At 36.6% G+C, this 21,333-nt stretch overlaps 3 protein-coding genes across 4 annotated transcripts; 1 reads left to right on the top strand and 2 right to left on the bottom strand.

Moving 5' to 3' along the window:
- The first annotated feature begins 95 nt into the window (after positions 1 to 95).
- Positions 96 to 9,164, top strand: LOC124407167 (dual specificity mitogen-activated protein kinase kinase 7-like). 2 transcript variants are annotated; one of them, XM_046883025.1, is made up of 8 exons: positions 96 to 437; positions 857 to 1,347; positions 3,017 to 3,196; positions 3,310 to 3,444; positions 3,527 to 3,774; positions 6,490 to 7,185; positions 7,381 to 7,668; positions 8,254 to 9,164. In XM_046883025.1, the coding sequence occupies exons 1-8, from the start codon at positions 266 to 268 to the stop codon at positions 8,387 to 8,389; spliced, it is 2,346 nt and encodes a 781-aa protein (XP_046738981.1). In that variant the 5' UTR covers positions 96 to 265; the 3' UTR covers positions 8,390 to 9,164. The 2 variants fall into 2 exon arrangements, with proteins under 2 accessions (XP_046738981.1, XP_046738980.1); XM_046883024.1 differs by having other exon boundaries at positions 6,484 to 7,185.
- A 453-nt stretch (positions 9,165 to 9,617) lies between these two features.
- On the bottom strand, positions 9,618 to 14,985 carry LOC124407166 (integrator complex subunit 2). Its single transcript, XM_046883023.1, has 5 exons — positions 14,616 to 14,985; positions 12,034 to 14,126; positions 11,732 to 11,936; positions 11,029 to 11,335; positions 9,618 to 10,728 (listed from the first exon to the last, which is right to left on the bottom strand). Exons 1-5 carry the CDS (start codon positions 14,897 to 14,899, stop codon positions 10,276 to 10,278), a joined length of 3,342 nt encoding a protein of 1,113 aa, XP_046738979.1. The 5' UTR covers positions 14,900 to 14,985; the 3' UTR covers positions 9,618 to 10,275.
- Positions 14,986 to 18,433: 3,448 nt separating this feature from the next.
- Positions 18,434 to 20,938, bottom strand: LOC124407136. The gene is made up of 3 exons (XM_046882986.1): positions 20,597 to 20,938; positions 19,920 to 20,021; positions 18,434 to 18,885 (listed from the first exon to the last, which is right to left on the bottom strand). The coding sequence occupies exons 1-3, from the start codon at positions 20,729 to 20,731 to the stop codon at positions 18,541 to 18,543; spliced, it is 582 nt and encodes a 193-aa protein (XP_046738942.1). The 5' UTR covers positions 20,732 to 20,938; the 3' UTR covers positions 18,434 to 18,540.
- Between the last annotated feature and the right edge of the window lie 395 nt (positions 20,939 to 21,333).

The raw sequence follows: 21,333 nt of genomic DNA, 5'->3' as shown, positions 1-21,333 counted from the left end.
CTGATGTGCATATAATTCGAATTTTGCCATCAGATGGTACAATATATAGTGTGACTCCAGTCCGCCTTTATATATCTGACGAATTGTGTTGATTGTGAACCACTGGCGAACACATTAAAATTACGCACAATATCGAAATATGGATACGCCAATGTGCGCACGCCAGCGGCGCAAAGGTCCGCTGCCAAAAAGGGCAGAAAAGTGTCGTGAAAATCGTCAAATATTGCGTAAAGTCTAGTTTAAAGTGCATCTGTCGGTGTTCGTAATGATGCCGAGTACGCTGAAAAACAAAATATTAAATTTGCAACAAAAACTGAGGGCTGAAAATGAGTCAAGTGACAGAGATAGGCAAAACACCGTAGGGATGCCAGGAACTGGCTTACCGCCGTCATCCTCGGGGCCTGGGACTAGCCCTGCTGTTCGAAGGCCGCGACAACGTAAGATTATTCGTCTAATTCCGAAATCGTTTGTCACGTTAATCTCAAATTCCATGAATTAATGAAGCATATTCATTTCCTAGGATGTAATGTCGATTTTGATAGGTTATGTTCACCCTACGCATCTTCGCTCCGTTGAATAAAACCTTTAAAATACTGACTCTGCAAAGCTTCATAGAATACAGGCAACAACAGCAGCCTGAGTTTGATTGTCTCGCCGAAATAATTTACTGTGCACAATTTTCATCTAAATTTAAAACCAGAGAACTGTACATCCGATAGTTTGTTCGTCTGCTATAAAATCAATTGGCTATTGATGATTACAATGAGAGCAAAAAGTTTTTGATGCATACCCCGTTTGAGCATATTTTATTATCACTTGGCATATGCATGATTTTTTATATCTCTTTTGGGAACAGTTGTGGATTCAGGAACACCAACGCGGCCTAGACGGAACTTGGACTTGCCTGTATTACAAATGCCACCCCAGCGGACACAAGATAGTGAATTTGACTCTAAACTTCAAGAGATTATGAAAATGAATGGGATTTTAAGTATTAACGGACAGAAATATCAAACTGATATGAAAGACTTGGAACACCTTGGAGAATTGGGAAATGGTACTTGCGGGCACGTCGTCAAAATGAGGCATAGACCGAGTGGAGTAGTCATAGCTGTAAAACAAATGCGAAGATCCGGAAATACAGAGGAAAATAAAAGGATAATAATGGATTTAGACGTAGTGCTCAAATCTCACGACTGTCCATATATCGTACAGTGTTTAGGATGTTTTATTACCGAGTCTGACGTGTGGATATGTATGGAACTGATGGCCACCTGCCTTGACAAATTGCTAAAGAGGAGCAGACAAGCGATACCTGAAGAATTTCTTGGAAAAGTTACCGTTGCTGTAAGTGTGAGCAAGAAACTTTTTCATTTATGTCATTGTATTTCAAATTGTACACCTGCGGCATAATCTATTTTTACAGATACAATTTGGAACAGATTAAACGAGTCAAGGTTATATAATCTTATGTAAACAGACCTGAACCAATTGAGATAAATCTATGTAATCTTACAACAGATAAAGAATCACGTTACCGGTGGTTGAAGTTGATTTTAAAATATAGGTCCAGGAATCCGACATGTACATTATGTTTAATTAAATGCCAGATGCTGATAGAGTCCTTTTACGGGTTATAATTTTATATTGGAAGTATCAGGAAATATTCCATTTTAAAAATACTTGACAATACCAGATAGCTAATTTTGTACATCATTTTCTCAATAGTTGAGCTGTTATTATGACTTATATGACCTTACAATTTCGATACCAATCCATCCTATTATTTGTTTTTATTTGTGGTCACTCCGTAGTCGGTTTTGAATTTCCTTGAAACGAATCATTTGGATTTCACACTTAAAATTGTTTACATGAATGTGCATTGTCATTGATTAAGAAGCCGGGTAATATGATCCTAAAGTTTTGATGTGATTGCGTTGACCGTGTACTTCCATATTTAGCGAGTAATATCAGTACCAACGAAGGTTAAGATGAAACTATTTCTTTAATAATAGGGTTTATATGGTTGCAGGAAATTTGCAGACTCGGTCTATTGTATAATTTGTTTGTGTATGTTAAGGTACGTCGAAATTATTTGGAATTATGATGGATAATATGTAATCATTGAATCAATATTATCTGACTTGTATCATATGGCTGGTCCGTCGTTAGTCTATCGTGATTGTAAAATGCATTTGTTGGATGCATTCAAATTCCAAACCAATAGCTATTGTTCTCAATAGAAATAGACCTTCTCGAACCCTTAAATAGAGATCATGCAATCTAGTGAGGCTCATTTAAGATGCAGTTTAACTGGGCTTGCTGCGAGATATTTTGCTGTTTTCACATCTGAAAATCTAATTGACTGTCAATAGATCACATATACATAAGGAGCCTATCATACACATAAAGATGTGAATACTGATCAGTATTTGAAAACTTTTTTTTAAACCAGGATAAAAATAAACATGTTATATTTCTTCTCAGTGATATAATAACGATGAGACGCTTATAAGCAATACTTTTTCATCCATACGATACCTGTTATGGATACATGTAGAGTCAATTAATAACTATTCTTTAAATTTTAAAAACATATATTATATTCGAATTTTTTGTGAATTTCATTCAACCAGATCGCTTCTGGTTCCATTACCCTCTGCTTAATTAATCGAGGTTCTACTGTAGTATATCCCAACACTACGTGATCTTTGTCCCTTAAAAACAGTGTTATCAACTATCTTTCTGTAGATAAAGCGATTTCTATCCTCAGTCTTCTCTTGCATACTTTGTTGTAAATTATTCGTTGTAAAAACTTTGAAAAACAATATTTTTTTCGTATTAAAATACCCTTTGAATCTCCAAAATTTATAAGATTGCTTTCAGCAGTTGTAATTTGTACTCATATCTCACAATTCTGTATCATAATTCTTCGGTCATAAAATTTTTTATTCTCGTTTTTATCAAGAAATTTGCTTACTGATTATTTATTTCATTTTTTGCTGTATTTGAACAGACAGTGAAAGCGCTATCGTACCTGAAAGAAAAACATGGGGTTATCCATAGAGATGTGAAACCAAGCAACATTCTACTGGATGAGACGGGGGGTGTCAAGTTATGCGACTTTGGAATATCTGGTCGCTTGGTTGATAGTAAAGCCAAAACCAGGAGCGCAGGATGTGCAGCTTATATGGCGGTAAGTTTTTTTTTATGTCTTTGATTCGGTAGAGTTTCTAATTTTCTGTAAATTCAGGGTGGCCATGAAACTTGGAAACGAAAACAAAACTCAGAATCCTTTTTGTCCTACAGCCCGAAAGAATAGATCCACCCGACCCAACGAAACCTGATTATGACATAAGAGCCGATGTCTGGAGTCTGGGAATTACTTTGGTAGAATTAGCTACTGGAGTGTTTCCATATCGAGATTGTAAAACCGATTTTGAGGTGGGATATCGATGAGATTACCTACATATATCTGAAAATACCCACGCCAGAGATTGTGCAAGTAATAATCTATAATCACCAGGTTCTGAGTAGGGTGGTACAGGACGAACCTCCCTCTCTCCCTTTGGACTCGTCTTTTTCCAAAGAGTTTCGTCATTTTGTTTGCTGTTGCCTCACTAAGAACTATAAACATCGGCCCAAATATCATAAGCTCATGGAACAAGCCTTTTATAAAAAGCACGACTGTGAACAAGTCGAGGCGGAAGGCTCTTCATCACCTAATTCTTGTTCTGAGTGGTTTGCGACAGTTATGCGTCAATTGGAACCAAGGTCAGCAATAAATTTTAACAAGATTCCTACTTTTTTTTGCAAAAAATATCTTTATTTACCAGCACTACACCGGACGTTTTTGAATTTATGTAGAACTTACGAAATCTTTTTAAGGAAATATGAAAATTTCAATGCTGTTTAGAGGAAATCTATGTGGGTTAGAAATCGAGTTTAGCATAGTTCCGTTTCCAAGCATTAAAAACGCTAGTTTTCACTCAGGAGCAACATGTCACATAATGTGAAAAAAAAAGTTACTCACATGTTTTTATTAACAAATTTTTCGTATTACAACTTTTCCGTGAAAGGTCCCGACGCAAACGATGTCTCATTCGTAGATAGGCAACTGAAGTTTCATCGGCTATACTTACAACGTGTAAGATGTGTTTTCGGTTGCTTATCTTCATCGGGACTCTTCACTGAAAACTTCCTGTACGAGTAGAGCAGCAAATAGATTTTCTGACTATTTGAAAATGCCGTTACTTTTCACAACTTTTTTCTCTTATACCAAATTTCGATTGATCAATATTTTACTAAAATGACGTCATTAAACTTTTTTCACAACGTCATATAGTATTAAAATCTCAATAAATATGTGAAATTGAATATTACGGAAAATTTCACGAACTATGCAGATAAAAACTAAAAGAATGAGACATCCTGTATGAAGATTAGTTTGAGTCTTAAACATAGCATGAGTTTTCCTAACTAATATAGTAATGTTTGGTTTGGTTTGAAAATAACTGGTAATCTGCTCAACTACTGAGTTGTCGTAGGGATACAACTTTAACTTAGAGTTTAGTTAAAAGTGTGTTAATTGTTAGTGTACTGATATGTTTCACATTTGATATTGATCGCTCTAAGGTTTTTTTAATTATTTTTTTTACCTCCCATTGCAACCCTCGTATTGATAATTATTTTCATATAATAAAACTATGAATATTATCCTGATTTAATTTGAACCAGTCACTTAAACGTTTGCGTGCGTGTTGAATTGTGTTACAGCGTTGAGCTTGGGGGAGGCAGCGCAGCGTAGCATCCCCCCTTTCTCACCCCTACCTTTATTTCCATCCCTCTCAATAAAGTACCCTAAAATTCCCCAAAAGTATAAAAAAAATACCTCAAAAACGCCAAAAAATCTGCCCGACTTTCGTTTCGATTCGCCTCCCAGTTGTTTGGTTTGTGCACGCGCCTGTTACACACCCCACCCTTCAACCCCCATTTATGGTAAGCATTTGTCTTTATTTATCTGTTTATTTCGTTATATTCTATGTAGTGATGTTCTGGTTATAGAGTGAGAAGGCGTCTCTGATCCCCCTACGTGAATCAACTTCTATACAGCATTTACACATTATTTTACTCACAATCAGATAGTTTTAAAAAAAATTGTCAATTATTTTTACGTGAAAAAAAAATCCAAGGCATTTGCTTTATTTCACAAGACTGTGATAGGTGACGATTAAAATCATTATGCATTCTCTCTAATACACGTGGACATTTTTTCGAAAAATTCTTTACTATTTCATTTTGTCTGGTTGCTACTGATGCGTAAGGAAGACTGTAATGTTTTAAAGAATAGGCACACCATTTTGGCATGTAACTATTTCACTTTTGACTTGAAATGCAAAACTTTTTTGTTTGCTCCTTAATTCGTTGACATTTGTAGATAATCCTTTTACCCTTGTCTGTGTTGCATGGTTTTTTTCAATTGTTAACAACCTTTTAACTTTTACTTACCAGTTTCATATCCTTAAGATTTTAAAAAGTATGTAATGCAAATGTGATGAAGTCAGTGAGTAGATTATATAACATTAAGTGCAAAGGTAATGTAATATACTGCATTAGTGTATTTTTCGTCTGTCAAAGCGTTATTTTACTTTATTTGCACAGTGGAAAATCATTTTTTTTGTTTTGTTTTTAATAGAATTATTTATAAACGTTGAGCCGAACATTACTTACGTTGTAGGGTAATGATAAATTGGTGATGAATTAATCAAGATCTGGATCAGACTTTTACACCTCACTTAATGGTATCACAATCTTACTTAACGTAAGCATTGACGGAATTGATACCTATCACAATCACTTGTGCTTTGTAACATCAGTAATATTTTGTGGGCAATAAAAATATCAATTTATTATATCTTTCTCAAAAGATGAATATTCGGGTATTTCAGAGAATTTGTATGTCTTCATGTTGATCTTTTAGGTTTTAAATTTATGGGTTTTAGCTTCTAATCCTATTTCTTAATACCTAGGGTGAAATCTTATGTAAGGATATTCCTTTGTAAAGTACAAGTAAACGGATTGATGAGTGTGAGTTAAGAGAAAAATGTTAATAAATAAATAGTTATTTCATTACCTTAGTAAACACTAACAGAAGTGATTATAAATTTAATTGTAAATTAAGACTAACAAAATTTTACAATATTGTCAAATTAAGTATATATTTGTATTTAAAATATCAACCCCCCAGCGACATGGTCTGACATGAGTATAAAATGGAAACTGGGTTCTTCACCAATTTCTAAAATATTTGGAGAAATTTGATAGATGCCACAGTAAGAATCATATTCGTACGAAATTAACTTCAAATTGATCATTGAATCTTCGAAGATTCCTAATTTGGGCATACCGGCCCTGTCGCTGAGTGGTCTGTGTGCAATATAGAATAAATGGGATGCTCAGATTTTTTAGTAAAATATAATTTAGTTGCAGGCCACCGGGAGGGCCGCCACGGATTTCCGGACATGTATCATTGAAACAGACGGCTCATCTTAGAACACACTCTGAAGTTCCAGCGTTCCTACGAAGTGGTATCACCAAAGAACTACAAAATTCCAGTTTCGTACCCTTTCACCAACGCCAAAGTAGTGAAAATGGTTCGAGTCATGTCCCGTATAGTCCATATGCGTTAAGAAGAAAGGAAATTGCTAGTCCATTCTCAGCACCAACTACCAAAGAATCAGGAGAAAGCTTGGATTCAAACGTAAACAGGCAATTTTCACCTTTTCGACAACAATCCAAAGGCACTGATCAAAGTTGTGATCCATTCAGTAAACCTGTCTCAGAGATCAATCCAACAAATGGTCAAGGCGGACCGTTTTCTCCGTTCAGGCAAGACCCCAATTTTTCGGAAACAAGAAACAGACCTTACTCACCGTTTTCTTCAAAATTAGAAGAACGAGATGGAAGTAGGGATCGTTGGCAAGGTATTTCGAGATCTTTAAGTCCTTTTGCTCGCGATTATTCACCATGGAGACGAGAAAATGTTGACCCTCCAGGAGTTGTTCAACCTACTAATGAGGGTGGAAAATATTCACCCTTTATGCAACAGAGAGTTAGACATCAGTCGCCTCAAACTCATCCGCCAATTCAGGATATATATGGAAGTCCTTTGGTTAGTCGAAAAAGGCAAGTTTCACCAACATTATACATCATTATCAAATGTTTATTATGTCTTATGAATTGAACATGTTTGATACCATACTTAGTATGAGATTTGGTCATTCACAACGTCCCCAAATTTCAATATTTTTATTGTGATAAAGGAAAGAAAAACCAACTCTTCTAATAGTTAATCTAAGTTAACGGTGTTTGGGTTCCTAGATTTCCATCTGAGCCACCAGCCCAGGGTTCTACTAGTCCACAATTATTGATATCACGCTATGCTCACCAGCACCATCAGCGCAAGCAAGAAACTTCTCCACCTCTTACACAGGGTCAGGGAATATGCAAGGAATCAGCGAAAAAACGATTCGCTTCCTACGTTCGGCTTAGACTTGGGAGCGACCGTGCGCCTTCTCCGGAACCTCCTCCAAGATTTAATCGTGGAGAATCTCCGCTTGCACTCAGAAGAAATATTACGGATCCATCATCACCTTCATTTTCCAGAAGGTAATGTTCTGAAATATTTCTCTCATACAGTAGAACCTCGATTATCCGAATGATGACTTAGTTTATTCAAACACTCAATTATGCGAATGTTGGCGCGGAAGATTCATTGTTGCTCAGTATTGCTAAAACCGCACTCAACAGTGCACTTCGAGTTCGAGCTAATCGAAAATTAACAATTTTATAAAATTTATGAAAAAATCACACAACATTTTTCAGATGGTTGAAATATATATTTACACGTTAATATAAATGTATAAATTTAATACATATCTACTGTCTTTATGTAAAGAAATGTTGTTTATGATCCCTTCTCCAAAAAAACTATGTTTCGATTATCCAAACTTGTGATTATCCGAATTAGTCTCGGTCCCAATTGGTTCGGAAAATCGAGGTTCTACTGTAGTTCATTAGGATAGTTGATATTTTTTAACATTTCAAAGATTATGTGGAATTGTTCAGATCTGATAATCATAGCGGGCAAATGATATTAAGAAATGTTTGAGAGGTGTTAAACAATGAAATGTATTAAAGTCAAGCTAATCGCAAGTGCAAAAAATCAGAACTATTATAATTTTTATGTTTCAGGTATGTGTCGCCATCACCCCCACAGCCGCCACCTAGAAGACTTTCTGAAAGCAACTCGGTTCCTGGAAGTCCGCAACACATGCGCACCCGTTTACATTATACTCCTGAACCCCAAAGAAGGCCACCACCCACATAACCCATTACATCTATGAAGACTTGGTCTCTTATCAGTGCCATACAATATATTACTCTGCCAATTTGACGTACGATTTCGACGGATATTACACTCAATATTACACTCAACTGTCTGCTGAGCAGCCTATGTACAAAGTGGTGCAACCATAGCGGAATCAAATGAGTCGTTTGGCTATCGCGCACTAAAAATTAACCTTTTATACTTGAAGTTTATTACAGCTCTTAAAATTACGGTGACAATTGGTAAATTTTTATACTTGGCAGAGTCGCTGAAAATTGTAAAACATTAATTTTGCATTGCGCAGCAATTGTCGAAATGAAGTGGTATAATGAATTTTTGTATTTATATTTATTTTCGTTTTTATTACGTTGTGTAAGTGCTAAGTGCACGGCTGGTAGGAAGTAATTCGTAATAACTTTGGTTATTTTACAAAACTTATGTTACTTTTTTAGTGCAATACTATTTTATGATTTTCATTGATATACCATAAATTAAATACTTCTATCAAATATTACTTCCTGTCAGTTTGAACAATATTATTTTCTTCCAAAAAACTTTTGGATATATGTAACGGTTTTCACAAATTCATTACTAATTGTTATTTCTGAAGGATTCTATAATTTTGCTCTGCAGCTTGGGGTGGTTAACATTCTTACTGTGCATGCTTCGCTGTTTGAAAATATTTTGATAGAGTAAAGCGAGTTCACAGAGCACAGCTATGAAACTCACCTTCAGTTTAGTTTCAGTTGGCTTGGTTACTACCAGCCCTGGTACAGGAAAAAACTGCTTTCAATAATTGACAACGTTCAAAATTCGAATTCTAGTAAAATCAAAATCTCCATCAAGATTCGTAGCAGCGAATCGCTATCAATTTCCCGTAGGCCGACACTCGCTAATTATTTTTAATCACGAGTTATTGTGCTACGAAAAATCTAAGTCAGTCCTGGAGAGTGAAATTTAGCCTGAACGTATACCTTCTATTTATTTTATAAATCTCAGATACAGAAAGTGGCGTATGCAAAGTTCAAGCCACGTTTAGTTTTTTCAAACCACGTGTACTGGCTTTCAGCACCTTTTACCAGAACATTGTTCTACACTTGACTACACATTTTCTTATTTCTATAATTTCGAGCAATGAAAAAGAACACGTTGAACTCCTTCGCCAGTTTCAGCACATGGTAATAGTGTTCTGATTGGATAACAACTAATAAATTTTTAATTCCAATTGTAAATTTATTTTTGAGCAATTGAACGCAAACCAAATCACAAGGACCATCGACTGGCTCCTATAAGTAAGCACAAGCTCCACGTCTCTTCAGCGCTATAAATTTCATTGTATATTACTTAAAGGAAAGGCGTGGCAGCTAGCAGGATGTAATTATTATTTTTAAACAATATTAGTAATATTAACTACGATCAAGTCTACGCTCGTAATCACTTTTGTCGGTTATTCCACAAAAGGATTTGTTGCAATGTAAATAAACTTATATTTATACGACACTCTGTTTTATATGAAATGTGCCTATCGTACTAATTGACATGTTCCATTTTATATTAGTTTGTTGGACAGAAGCATACAAAAAATAGGTATTCCCCTGGGTGACGTACGTTCAAAAATCCAAGGAAGTAAACTGTACAATTCAGTAGATGTTTTATTATCGGTGAAGAGGTAGTTTGTATACAATCCGAATTTTGTAATAAAGTTTCACCGCTTAAACTGTGCGCACGCACGCGCGCGCACACACACACACACAATATATAAAATTGAATTTGTCTTTATAAATACAAAAGGTACTTCCGTTCAATATTAATTTATATTTTTATATTATCAATGATAATATGTATACAAAATGTATGTACAACTCATTTCATATCTATGGTACAATTTAGAATACTCTCGATTGGAGAATTGCTTTTTGCAGCAAGGCAGCAAACGTTTTGTTGACTTCGCGGCATAATATTTCTGCGGATTTATCTCCGAGGGCTGCTTGGGCCACACTAACTCGTCCAAGTTGTAACAATAAAGCAGTTGTATCTTCGGCCAAAGGCGGAAATGCCAAGCAGATTCTTGTAAGAGCCGGTAAAACAGGCATGAATAACAACACTCTACCTTTAGCTGGCAATACTCCTAATAAAGTTGCCAGTGTATTAATAGCTAGCCGTGATACGCTCAGAGCTTTTGGTAGGGCATACTGAACGGCCAAATGGGATGCTAGGTCAACAGCAAATACTTGCTTTTCTGGTTCAGGCTGCGACAGCAACTCTGGTATCCAATCGAGACAAATGTGCATAGAGGGAATACCGGAAACAGTAATTGGTAACAGCTCTCTTGGATATCCCTGAAAACAGAAATAAGGATGCTTAGAATATTTAATTTAATTTACATAGGCTGAAAACCGATAAAAAAATGTCTCAATTAATTTCCAGGGATTGTCACAGGATACACCATGAAGTCAGTGGCAAAATTTAACTAGCTAAGTAGATATTTGGAGCTTATTCAGGTACACAAAGCATTTTAGTTTTGTTCAAATGTTTTATTCTCGTATTCGATTACTCAATGGTAATCTCTCAAGGTATAGCCATAATCATTCAATGGAATTGATGGGTTAACCCAGGGTGCAAAAAAAAAGTATACTCACTTGAAAATGCACTAGTTTTGCTAGTGAAGGATCAGCAATAAAAACTTGATGAAGGTATGAACAAACAACACTTCGTATTTCCCTTAGAGACCACATTTGACCAGGCACTTGACGATCTTCTTCTGTTTCTAAGCAGGCTTCTAAAAGAATTTGCACTGCTGCACTCTCTTGCCCTGCAACCAGCGCAGTTCGTAGATCCTCTCTTTCAGCTTCGCTTGTTAGCTGACCTATTTTTTCTGTCAAGGGTCTGTCCTGCATATGTCTAGATAACTGAGATCGAGATGCAGCTAATGTTGCTTGCAAAATACTGTTGGAGTACAGAAAAAAATCAAATCAGTTTCTAATTCATAATGATATGCATTTTTGGTCAACTCGGCCTTTAACGATGCTTCTTTCTTTGATTTCTCAATCTTCTGCTATGCGGATTTATATCGGTATACCGTTTTATTCATCAAAGTTATGTATGTTAAGAATTTGTATCTGTGAATTACAAATTGATGAAAATTTTTCAATGCAATTAGATCCAAATTTTGAGAAATAATGTCATGAGCAAATGTTGAAAGTACGAAAAACAATTCGTACAAACGTCCGTTAAACTGAAATAATACTTTACAATACTTCTGCAAAACATCAAAGAAGCGGGCATTGAAAACTGATTACGGTGGGCTGCAGTAGGCTGGAATGAAAAGTCCATATTTCTTACCGCAGAATAACTGATAAGACAGGTGCACATCTGAAAACTCTTGTGTGGCATCGCAAAACTTGCAGTGGATCAAGCACTATGTTTTCTTGTGTGAGGAATACATTCCTAACCATTGTGTTTTCAATGATTAACGCATTGATCGATAGTACCCAAAGGCACCGTGGTAATACAGTGTTCAATCTTAACCAGACTTGTTTATACAGTTCTGAAAAATGAAATTGAGCATTAGGATTTTCAACATTCTATGTACATTATTTTGCGGTAAGATTTATTTAGGAATCACTGTGAAATACTTTTTATACCTTGAATATATCTTGGTACTTTATTGTCCAATATTGCTTTGAAGAAGTGTATAATGGTCTCCGCATGTGGCCAAATGTCTGTAGGCTTCATGTCTATAAGCTGACGTAGTAATCTTCCCGTTCGGGATGGGCAAGTTTCAATATGTCCAAATGCCTCGATAATTGCTACATCATTAATTACAACATTGTCGTAATTAGCTGTCATAGAGTCTATGTTTATCATCTCTTCGTCCAACCAGTCATCCACCAGCGACAGATGTGGAAAATGTGTGGCTAAGAGCCTCAGGAGTGGAGAAAATAAGCCTGCATAACTCATTTGATCCCTTTGAACTTGTTGCAAGAGATATTTTATGGGCAACTCAGACAAGAACTCGGTCGAATACGACTTCACTTTTTTACCCTGTGATATGAAATTGTGCATATTTGATAATCTCACATCCTCGTACAACAATAAATAATACAATAGTAACAGTTGCGACGTTAGGGATGGTTTTGAGGTGTCGACATCCATGTAATCATTTTCCATATCGGCAATATTTAAAACAGATTTTTTTGGATCAAAATTTGCTCCGAAAACACTGTTCTGGAATACTCTTCTAATTTCATCTTCTGTAATTGGTTTATTGGTATGTTCAGACGTTTTGTTGGTTGTGACTAAAATTGAATTAACATAAACCTCCACCAGAGCTGGTAGGACAGGATGTAGGGGAGGTACACTGTCACATATTTGACGATAAATCCAATTTTTAATTGGTACTTTGTGTTTGGCAAAAGCTCTCGATTTTAGCAACTGATGTATGCAGTGCACAGGCAAAAACCCAGGGATGTTTGCGCTCAGATTTGCTGTAACAGGGACCTTGACTGCGTGAGATGTGACAACCTGTTCAGTGAATATTTCTTGTGTGAATATCTGTTTCATTCTAGTGAGATTATTTGGTCTGATGGGTATTTTCATGCCTAAAGTAGCGCAGACCAACTCGCAAATAGCGGATAGCTGATTGCTGTGGAAATGAATAGCCATCAGAAGTAACATTTCGCCAAAGCTGGCAGACACGCCGCTTGTACTTTCGAAGTAAACTTCTTCTCTGACAAGCCACTGCACCCATTCTATGCTACGTTTTTCAAGATTACTGTGTCCTATCAGTGAAGGGCAAGCAATTAGCATGCATAATCCCAAAGACACGAATCTGACCCCAGCTGGAGACGGTGGGGGATGAGAGGTCAATAGTTGGACTATCATGGCAACTTCGTCATCCTGGAATTTTATCCCGCCGATTCCTCTTAGCGCGCAATAAAGTCTGAGTAAGGCACTGGCTTGAACAACGTAAGACTCAGCCAACTGACTGTCTGAGCTGTGGGAAGTAATTGCCTGTAGTCTTCTGAGCAGTTCTTCTCTAAGAGATTGCAGAGCAGTATGGGACTCCCATTTTCGTTTCTGACCATTCCTAACAAACATCGCGATCCACGTTCTTACTTGCTGATCATTTCCAAGCAACAATCCAGACACGAAAGCAACCATGTCGCTTTCTGGTTGTAAGTTATCGATATTCTCATGTTCAAGGCTTAGAGTTATGGCAAGTGCAGGCATGCGGCATAATTCAACGCATTTTGCTCTAACAGCTAAAGCCTGGCTGGGATTCATTTGGCATAGCATGGTTAAAGCCTGAGTGCGAATTCGACCTAAGGCAGATTCTTCTTGTCTCTCTCCATTGGCGATCAGGTGAGCACAAACCTCTGCAAAACTGTCTGGACTGTTGGCTACGATCCAGCAAATTATTTCTGGACCATGTTTAACGTGTAACAAAGTTTCTGCTATGTCTAAAATCGACAATAGAGCAGGGAGTTCTGCTAGGGCTATGCAAATAACATCGCTTATTTCTTCCATGTAAACTGCATTATCAAACAAATCTGATTGCTTGATCTGAAACTCTTGATTTCTGTGGAGCTCTTGTATCTGAGACGCTATAAAGAGAATCTCACTGAGTACTAATCGTAGTCTGCGAGTAGAGTCACTGCGTTCGAATTCCAATGCTAATCCGCTCTGTAATGACTGAGCAAGAATGCTGTCGCTTTGAACACTTCCAAGTTTTTGTCTGAAACAAATAAAATTAAATCAATCAAGTTACCACAACGTGACTTAGAATTTCCTCTTTCACTTCGATTGAAATAGAGTGTAGCAAGCCTTTCGAGTAAGTGAAACACAGTTATGTTATTCCGAATACACATAGGTAATGTGTCTTTGATCCAAACATTTTTTGTTCCTAGTGTATTTTCACAGAAAAATCGTAATGCACATTATTATAACATTTAGCATATCCATTTTCATTAAAATGGATACAGTGTAATGCACATTATAACATTTAACATATCCATTTCCATTAAAATGAAATGAGGTGATTGTACAAATAGAAGTATGACAACACAATTGTTCGGATCTGTTATTCGAACATTCTCAGGTTTCCGTGAATGTTTTGAAAAATACAGATAAGAAAGAATTTCAGTAAGTAGATTTTGTTTTTATTGCTCACGTGCCAAACATCTATGACAGAAGTTTGGGATAACCTAGCCTGATGAAAACTAACCTTAATTGTTGTTCTTTACGAACGTCAGTTTCTAACGCGTGAAAGTCTATCGATAGTAGAGCCACGATGGAATTAACCAACTCGATTCCGGATAATATTGTTAATATTTCTTTTCTCCCTTCCGCGCACTCTTTTGTGATGTCCAAGGGTGAAATCAAGCTCATCCTAACCAAACAGGGTAGAATTGGTCTTATTTCTTTCTGAGAGCATGTCGATAACTCTTTGATATGAACATTTTGTATCGCGGTGAAAACTCGGGGCGACACTGCAGTGTTCGTTGGCATTTTTTAAATAACCATTTGATATCGTTATTAGAATTAAATCAAATATCACCACACTCGCGTACCGGCAGACACAGAGTCAACCTCGTTTCAATTCAGCCTTAATGTCGCTCTCAGGAAGTAGTTAACGCTTTACTTCCTGAAAACGCCTGACGCCGTGGACGACGGCAATTCGGTAATCAAAGGTAAGCGCTATCCTCCACAGGAGCCTGAGTGAGGGTCGATTGGGGTTTTTGAAAATAATTTTCGAGGTGCCGAGACGGTGAGTGCGTTGTAATGTAGACGTATGTCGATAACCGATTAATACTCTGTCGTATTTAGCATCACGAAAGTAGTGTATTACACGGTGCGTATTTTCCATAGCAAAGTGTCACCGAAGTGGTCGAAACTGAGTAATTTACAAACATTAGAAATTCATTTAAATTTACAACGAATTTTACGGTCAAGCCGTGTCGTTGACTGAAGCCAACGGCCGTGTGCTACGGAATTTTAGTAAATATTTGATCGGATTGCGCGCAGCTCGCATAGCGTTTCTGACTGGTTGAAATAATCATTTATGAGCGCTGCGCAGCGTCAGTCACTTCTGAGCAGCCGGAGCGAAATTACGTGCGATCCAGGCCAGAGTTCAGACCGCGTTGTTCAGACTGTGTCACGTTACTTGAACAGTACAGTATTCGTACCGAACTCATCGTCGTGTAATTCGCGAATGATAGATTGTGGCCCAAAGAAATATTTACGCGATGCGAGGGAGGAACCTACCTCGCCAGGCCGTAAAGTAAGTGGTTTTCGGGAGTTTTTTCGACAGGGAAGAATTGAATGGATATTTTCTAAACTCTAAGTATTTTTTATTACTAGTTTGCACTACATTTGATAAATTTTTTCAACTCATTTGAATCATACTTGAGGAGGTCGTAATTTTGATCTAGAATCAAGGAAACTGAAATTTTTCATTTTTATATTATTTCTAAGAATATGAACTTAAATCTACCTATTAGAATCGAAAGTTTAATGGTTTATACGTGTACTGAAACGGAGGTGTAATTTTTTACAGTTTTTTTCCACAGTTATTTTACAATCAAAAATCGATACTTTAAACAATACAATTACCTCAACGGTAGGTTGTATCCAAATTACCAACGCGAATGAAGGCCCGCTGTAGCACGTAGTTAATAACTGAACCAAGTATCGTTTAATGAATGGAAAAAATTACCAAATATAGTTCAAACTAGTAATAAAAGATCTCTAGATTTAAGAAAATATCCTCTCAATTCTTCCCTCCCGAAAAAATTCACGAAAACCACTTTATACTTACCAACCCCCTAAAGTACATCAATTCCCTGCTTAAGCTTCTTACTGATTTTTCTATTTCAACATATTACTAATTATATATATTCTTATTCGTTTCAGGTCACTGAGTTTCATTGACTTCACTGAAAAATCAACATATCATTATTTACGTTGAGATTTGGTCTCAAATACAACAAGAATATTCACTCTAATAGCATTTTGCAAATGATAGAAAAGTATTTACGAATATTTTCTGCAGTATTCAAGATATTCTGTGCGAAACTATAAAAATAATGATATTTCAGGGACACAGACATTTTATTCCTCCGTTATGTATATACAAATACTATTAACATGTGATTGATTATTTTCTCATCCTGTTCAGGTTACTGAGAACTTTAGTTTAATATTTCGGTGAAAACAAACGAATGCGAGTTTTCATTCACGCCATTTTATAATTCATATTCATCAAGTGAAACAGAATATTCTTAACGACACTAAGTGTCTCTCTCCCTAAACGGGATCAATGATTTAATAGGAATAAATCGGTATGGAACTCTATTTAAAGTGTCAGTTTGAAAACTAAACAGCTCGTCTCGTCTAGTGCTTTACCGACGATCATGTTCGTGCGGCACATCAAATTGAACACAGGTGGCACTACTTGATTTGTATTCGTTTGATTATCCACAATTCAAACTGTCGGTTCTTGCGACACGTCGAATTGAAACTTCAAAATTATTGTAATTTTAATACGCGTTAATTCAAAAAGTGCCATTCATCAGCATATTGAAATAGGCTGAGAATGAGTTTAGTAACAAGTATGAACATATGATGGTAATTTCATTTATACATTGTTAATCGTAATTGTAACATGTAATTTATTCGTGAGAATCAACAAGCGGTTGTGATGTATTCCATAACAACAATAGCAACGATGTTATAATGCAAGTACAATAACTCTAAAATTGATTTAAACTTAAGAGACGTTATTTATGATATAACATTGTATATATCTCAAATATTTGTATAATTCATAATTAACAAATGTATACATACATGTATAAAAAGTATGTACAATTCAGGTGTGTTAATCAAATCACACTAGGGAACAAAAATTTGGATATTGAATCCCAACACGAGTGGCTCAAAGTCAGTCTGTGTAATTATATCGTCCGATAAATTCGTTACATTTTTTCGTTAAAATTGTTTTCCTTCCATTGCATGGTAAAGACTTATCAACGTTTTTTTCGTAAAATCTATTATACACGGAAATCACCTCAAATTTATGTATTACCGGTTTTAAACCAACAAACTAATTATTCTATACGAATGGGTGCTGAGGATGCGGCATCTGCGGTTTACAAATAGATATTAATTATTTAATGTAAAATATACAAGTTATCTTAAAACAAAAAACATTTTTCAGACTTCATAATGAGTGGAAGCTTTCAACCTTCGTAATGAGTTATTGATCTATGGTAAGTTTTTGAAGAGATGTTAGCTTAGACGCTCAATGAATTCAGACGAAAGTAACTTACTAAGAGTTAGTGAAAATTTTTATGAAAAAGTATCCATTTCTGGTTTCAACGAGTACTTATCATGACCTAACTATGGTTGATAATCGATAGAGAAAACGAATTACATTTTTCTGTGGAATAGTGTATAATCAATCCTTCATTTCTCTGAGCAGAATAGGAAAAGCTTAATCGAGTCAGTATGTTTCACTGTAAATTTACGCATTAAGTTTACTGTTATGCTGTAATATAATAAGCAAAAACCGTACTCGAAAGTTGCTATAAAGTGCATTCAGAAGCGAACGTTATTCGTAGGGTATACACACAGCTTGTTACAATGATTACTGCGATTACATTCGAAGCACCAACGACCGATTAGCAATACCGTAAGACTGAGAAAATTGACGAATCGTCGTTTAAGTATTCAGATATGAATTCGAACTTTGCTTATAAATGGTTTTTTTTTTTTTTCAGCGATAACGATATATCAACGGCGAATGATTTACTCTGCAGAACAACCACGTACGAACCATTTTTGCTAAATCGTACCGTCAAGAAAGTGTTGTGAAAAAAAGAAAAATGTAATTAATAATTTGAGTTCTATACTTGAGGCCTTGACGTAAAAGATGGGCTAAAAATGACGCGTGGTTAATTTAATTCATTGTCAGTCAATGTCTGTCAGAGAGTTAACATTCAGTTTACCAAAACTAATAATAATACACTTGCCGTATACGAAAATGTATGAAAGTTCATTCGAACTCCGGCTTTTAGCACATTTCTTATATCGCGTAGTTTGATTCTTCTCTCTCTCGATGATTGAATTTCTAATTGTAAGGGCATCAACTATTTTAAAAATTTCTTCATTTGCTTCGTTTGATGTTGCATACTGTACTGTGCGTTTTCCGCCTTCGATATCAACAGGTCCAACTTGTCGACGTGTGATTCGACCTTTTCATTGATGTCGTGCTTCCGATCACTAGTCTCATTCCTTTCGACCGTTTCATTCGCCGTTGCCGCCAAAACCATAGCTATTTCATCATCGTCTAGCAGTACGTTTTCCGAGCCTTTCGAGCCTCCCGGGGTTGGAAAGACTGGAGATTTGCAACTCTTGATACGTGCATGCTCTGGAGTGCTCGTCCTGGAGCCCACTCGTACCTTCAGCATGGCCCCCAAGCTACCGCAGACAGTCTGGAATGAAAGCTTATGATCTAAACTCGGTAGGCATGAGGAATTTCATTCATCACTGGTCATCGAGACCATTACGTTGAATGGTTTTAGTGATCGATGGAAAAAGCTGATGGTTATAAGCGAACGGGGCCGTGTAGAGTGTAAACATCCGCTGTATTCATTCAGTACTCATTGGCTTTAGAAACTGCCGTGAATACAAATTCGAAAGGTAAAACAGCGATGGCCATAAATTATGCATTGTGTACACAGTGTTCGGATTGTCTAGAATTACTACTTATTTGAATACTGTGAAATGAGTCTATTTAGGATCACAGTCACTGAACCGATGAACGGTCATAATATATTTTATTACTCAGCGATTGCGCGGTAAAACATTATAAATCTCAATACATTAAAAAAGCGTGCTTTAATTCGCGAACCACTTCGTGAATGTAAAATTCTAGTCGCAAGGTAAACTTATCTGTGAGACCGAACTGGACAACGACTGAAACTTCAGAATGATATCAAGTATAATCAAGAATAAAAAAGTATATATTATCTTTGCTAGATGCAATATATGCTTTAGAGGTGAAATTATCGACGTTTAGTATTACTTATACTGCTCAGAAAGACAGACGAAAGTAGCTGGGTGAGTTAATGAATACGATGAGAGGCTGACGACGAGTGAATTAATTTTCGGATAACCGGAAGCATATGTACATAATATATACAGACCAAACGCCAGTTAGTTTATTCGAATTGGAATAATCGCGATCGGATGCTAAAATTTCGTGCAATATTTTTTGCACATAATTGTATCTGAATATTTATGAAGCGTCGACCATGGAAAAAAAAGAATTACGACTTCAAAGCCATGCAATTAACTTTTTATAAGTCCACTTTTCGACCGTCTTAAAATTATCCGGAATATATAATGTCTTGAACTTTGTTGATAACTTTTATGAAAAAACAATTGTGGCAAAAGTCAATGAAGCGCGCAGCAGGCTCTGCTGTATATTACCTAAAAAAATACACTCTCCTCTGCTTTATCTTACTTTAAACTTGTTCAGCTTCTTTTGAGTTGCGCTTAGGATGCTGTTGAGCTCGTCCAGGCCGCCCCCGGCGCGTTGCAAGCTTTCATCTTTCATAGCGGCATCCTATAAATCAGAAGATTCGCTTATTATTTTACGAGTCTTTAAAATAATCAGAGTTTCGCTATTACTTCTCGATCATAATAAAGATGATGACTATAATATAAGGGTGTCTTTAAAATAATCTATGTTCTTCGGCTGCTGGAAAATCTGTACAGCAAAAGCAGCGTGACGTAATTTATAGTGTCGTGATAAGCACCGAGAACGTATAAGCTCGAATTGCTTATCAGATTAACTTTGGATACATTAATTATAATTTAAAAAATGTTGACAGAAGTATGTAAATATGAGAATATAGTAGGTAAATTCGGTTAATGATTGCATTAAATGACATGCTACTCAAATTCATGGAGATCAAATGAAAAAATGAAAATAAATAAACAACGAGGAGAACTTTATAGATCGTAAGAATTTAGCAAGAATCCGTGCGATGGTTTAATTCAGTTTACCTCCTCCATCTGTATATTTTTTTCTTCACTTCGCACTATTACCTCTGAAATTTTTTGGGCTTCTCATGGTAAATCGAAGTGTATTGGAAGCCCCGAATTTGGGTCATCATAACGCTCAGTCTTAACATGTACCTCGGCTATCGAGTCCTCGATCTCTTCTTTGGTGGGGTCAGTGGCTTGCCTTGACTTGGTCCATTCCTCCTGGCTAGGTAGTGGCAGCCCAAGAAGCTCGGCTCTTTGACACGCGTAGGCGTAGTCCTCGGCCATCCCTAGATCCCCGGGTCCCCAGATAGCGCACCAGGTCCAAGAAATTAGCAATTGAAACACCGCCAAAATAGTACCAAACTCGAAACCCCCTGGGTACTTGCAATGTCACGAGATAACGCGGCAACGACACTGTTTCTTTAGTCACCAAATAGGGACACACTTGGTTCGTTACCTGCCACCTATTGCAGACAAGGAATCCATATTGGTGTACGGATTGCGCCGACTCGTCGACGGTCACGGTTGCGCGGTCAGGATAGGAAATTCGGACCAAGTGGAAAATCAAACGGTAGATTGAATTTTTCGTAATGGGAACATTCTTTGCCGGATCGCCAACCCTTGGAATGGAGGTTCGGGATTTTTACCCTTTTCTGTGACCTTGGAGTACAATAATCGAGTATCCTGATTGATAGTAAATTTGATTTTTCTGAAACTGGAAAGTCTTACGGCAGCACAGTAGTATAGGTTTTCTGTTTACCCGGGTTATACGGTTAGACTTGGTTGATCAATGGAAGACTTTCACAATCGTCAAAGCCGAATTAATCCCGCAAATACTTAGGAATGATCACATAACACGTCCTATTTTCTCGATTCAATTTTCATGA

This window comes from Diprion similis, chromosome 6 (assembly GCF_021155765.1).
Source record: "Diprion similis isolate iyDipSimi1 chromosome 6, iyDipSimi1.1, whole genome shotgun sequence".
Classification (NCBI taxonomy): domain Eukaryota; kingdom Metazoa; phylum Arthropoda; class Insecta; order Hymenoptera; family Diprionidae; genus Diprion; species Diprion similis.
The sequence above is the reverse complement of the archived record's forward strand: the minus strand, read 5'-3'. Positions and strand labels throughout refer to the sequence as shown.

Excerpts from the sequence above, each read along its gene's own strand:
- LOC124407167 (XM_046883024.1), top strand. The coding sequence starts at position 266 with ATGATGCCGAGTACGCTGAAAAACAAAATATTAAATTTGCAACAAAAA. Across the intron at positions 438-856 it reads TGTTCGAAGGCCGCGACAAC|TTGTGGATTCAGGAACACCA; the intron begins GTAAGATTATTC and ends TTTTGGGAACAG. Across the intron at positions 7,669-8,253 it reads TCACCTTCATTTTCCAGAAG|GTATGTGTCGCCATCACCCC; the intron begins GTAATGTTCTGA and ends TTTATGTTTCAG.
- LOC124407166 (XM_046883023.1), bottom strand. The coding sequence starts at position 14,899 with ATGCCAACGAACACTGCAGTGTCGCCCCGAGTTTTCACCGCGATACAA. Across the intron at positions 11,937-12,033 it reads AGTACCAAGATATATTCAAG|AACTGTATAAACAAGTCTGG; the intron begins GTATAAAAAGTA and ends TTCATTTTTCAG. Across the intron at positions 10,729-11,028 it reads CAAAACTAGTGCATTTTCAA|GGATATCCAAGAGAGCTGTT; the intron begins GTGAGTATACTT and ends TTCTGTTTTCAG.
- LOC124407136 (XM_046882986.1), bottom strand. The coding sequence starts at position 20,731 with ATGGCCGAGGACTACGCCTACGCGTGTCAAAGAGCCGAGCTTCTTGGG. Across the intron at positions 20,022-20,596 it reads TCGAGGACTCGATAGCCGAG|GATGCCGCTATGAAAGATGA; the intron begins GTACATGTTAAG and ends TCTGATTTATAG. Across the intron at positions 18,886-19,919 it reads AGAAGCTGAACAAGTTTAAA|ACTGTCTGCGGTAGCTTGGG; the intron begins GTAAGATAAAGC and ends CTTTCATTCCAG.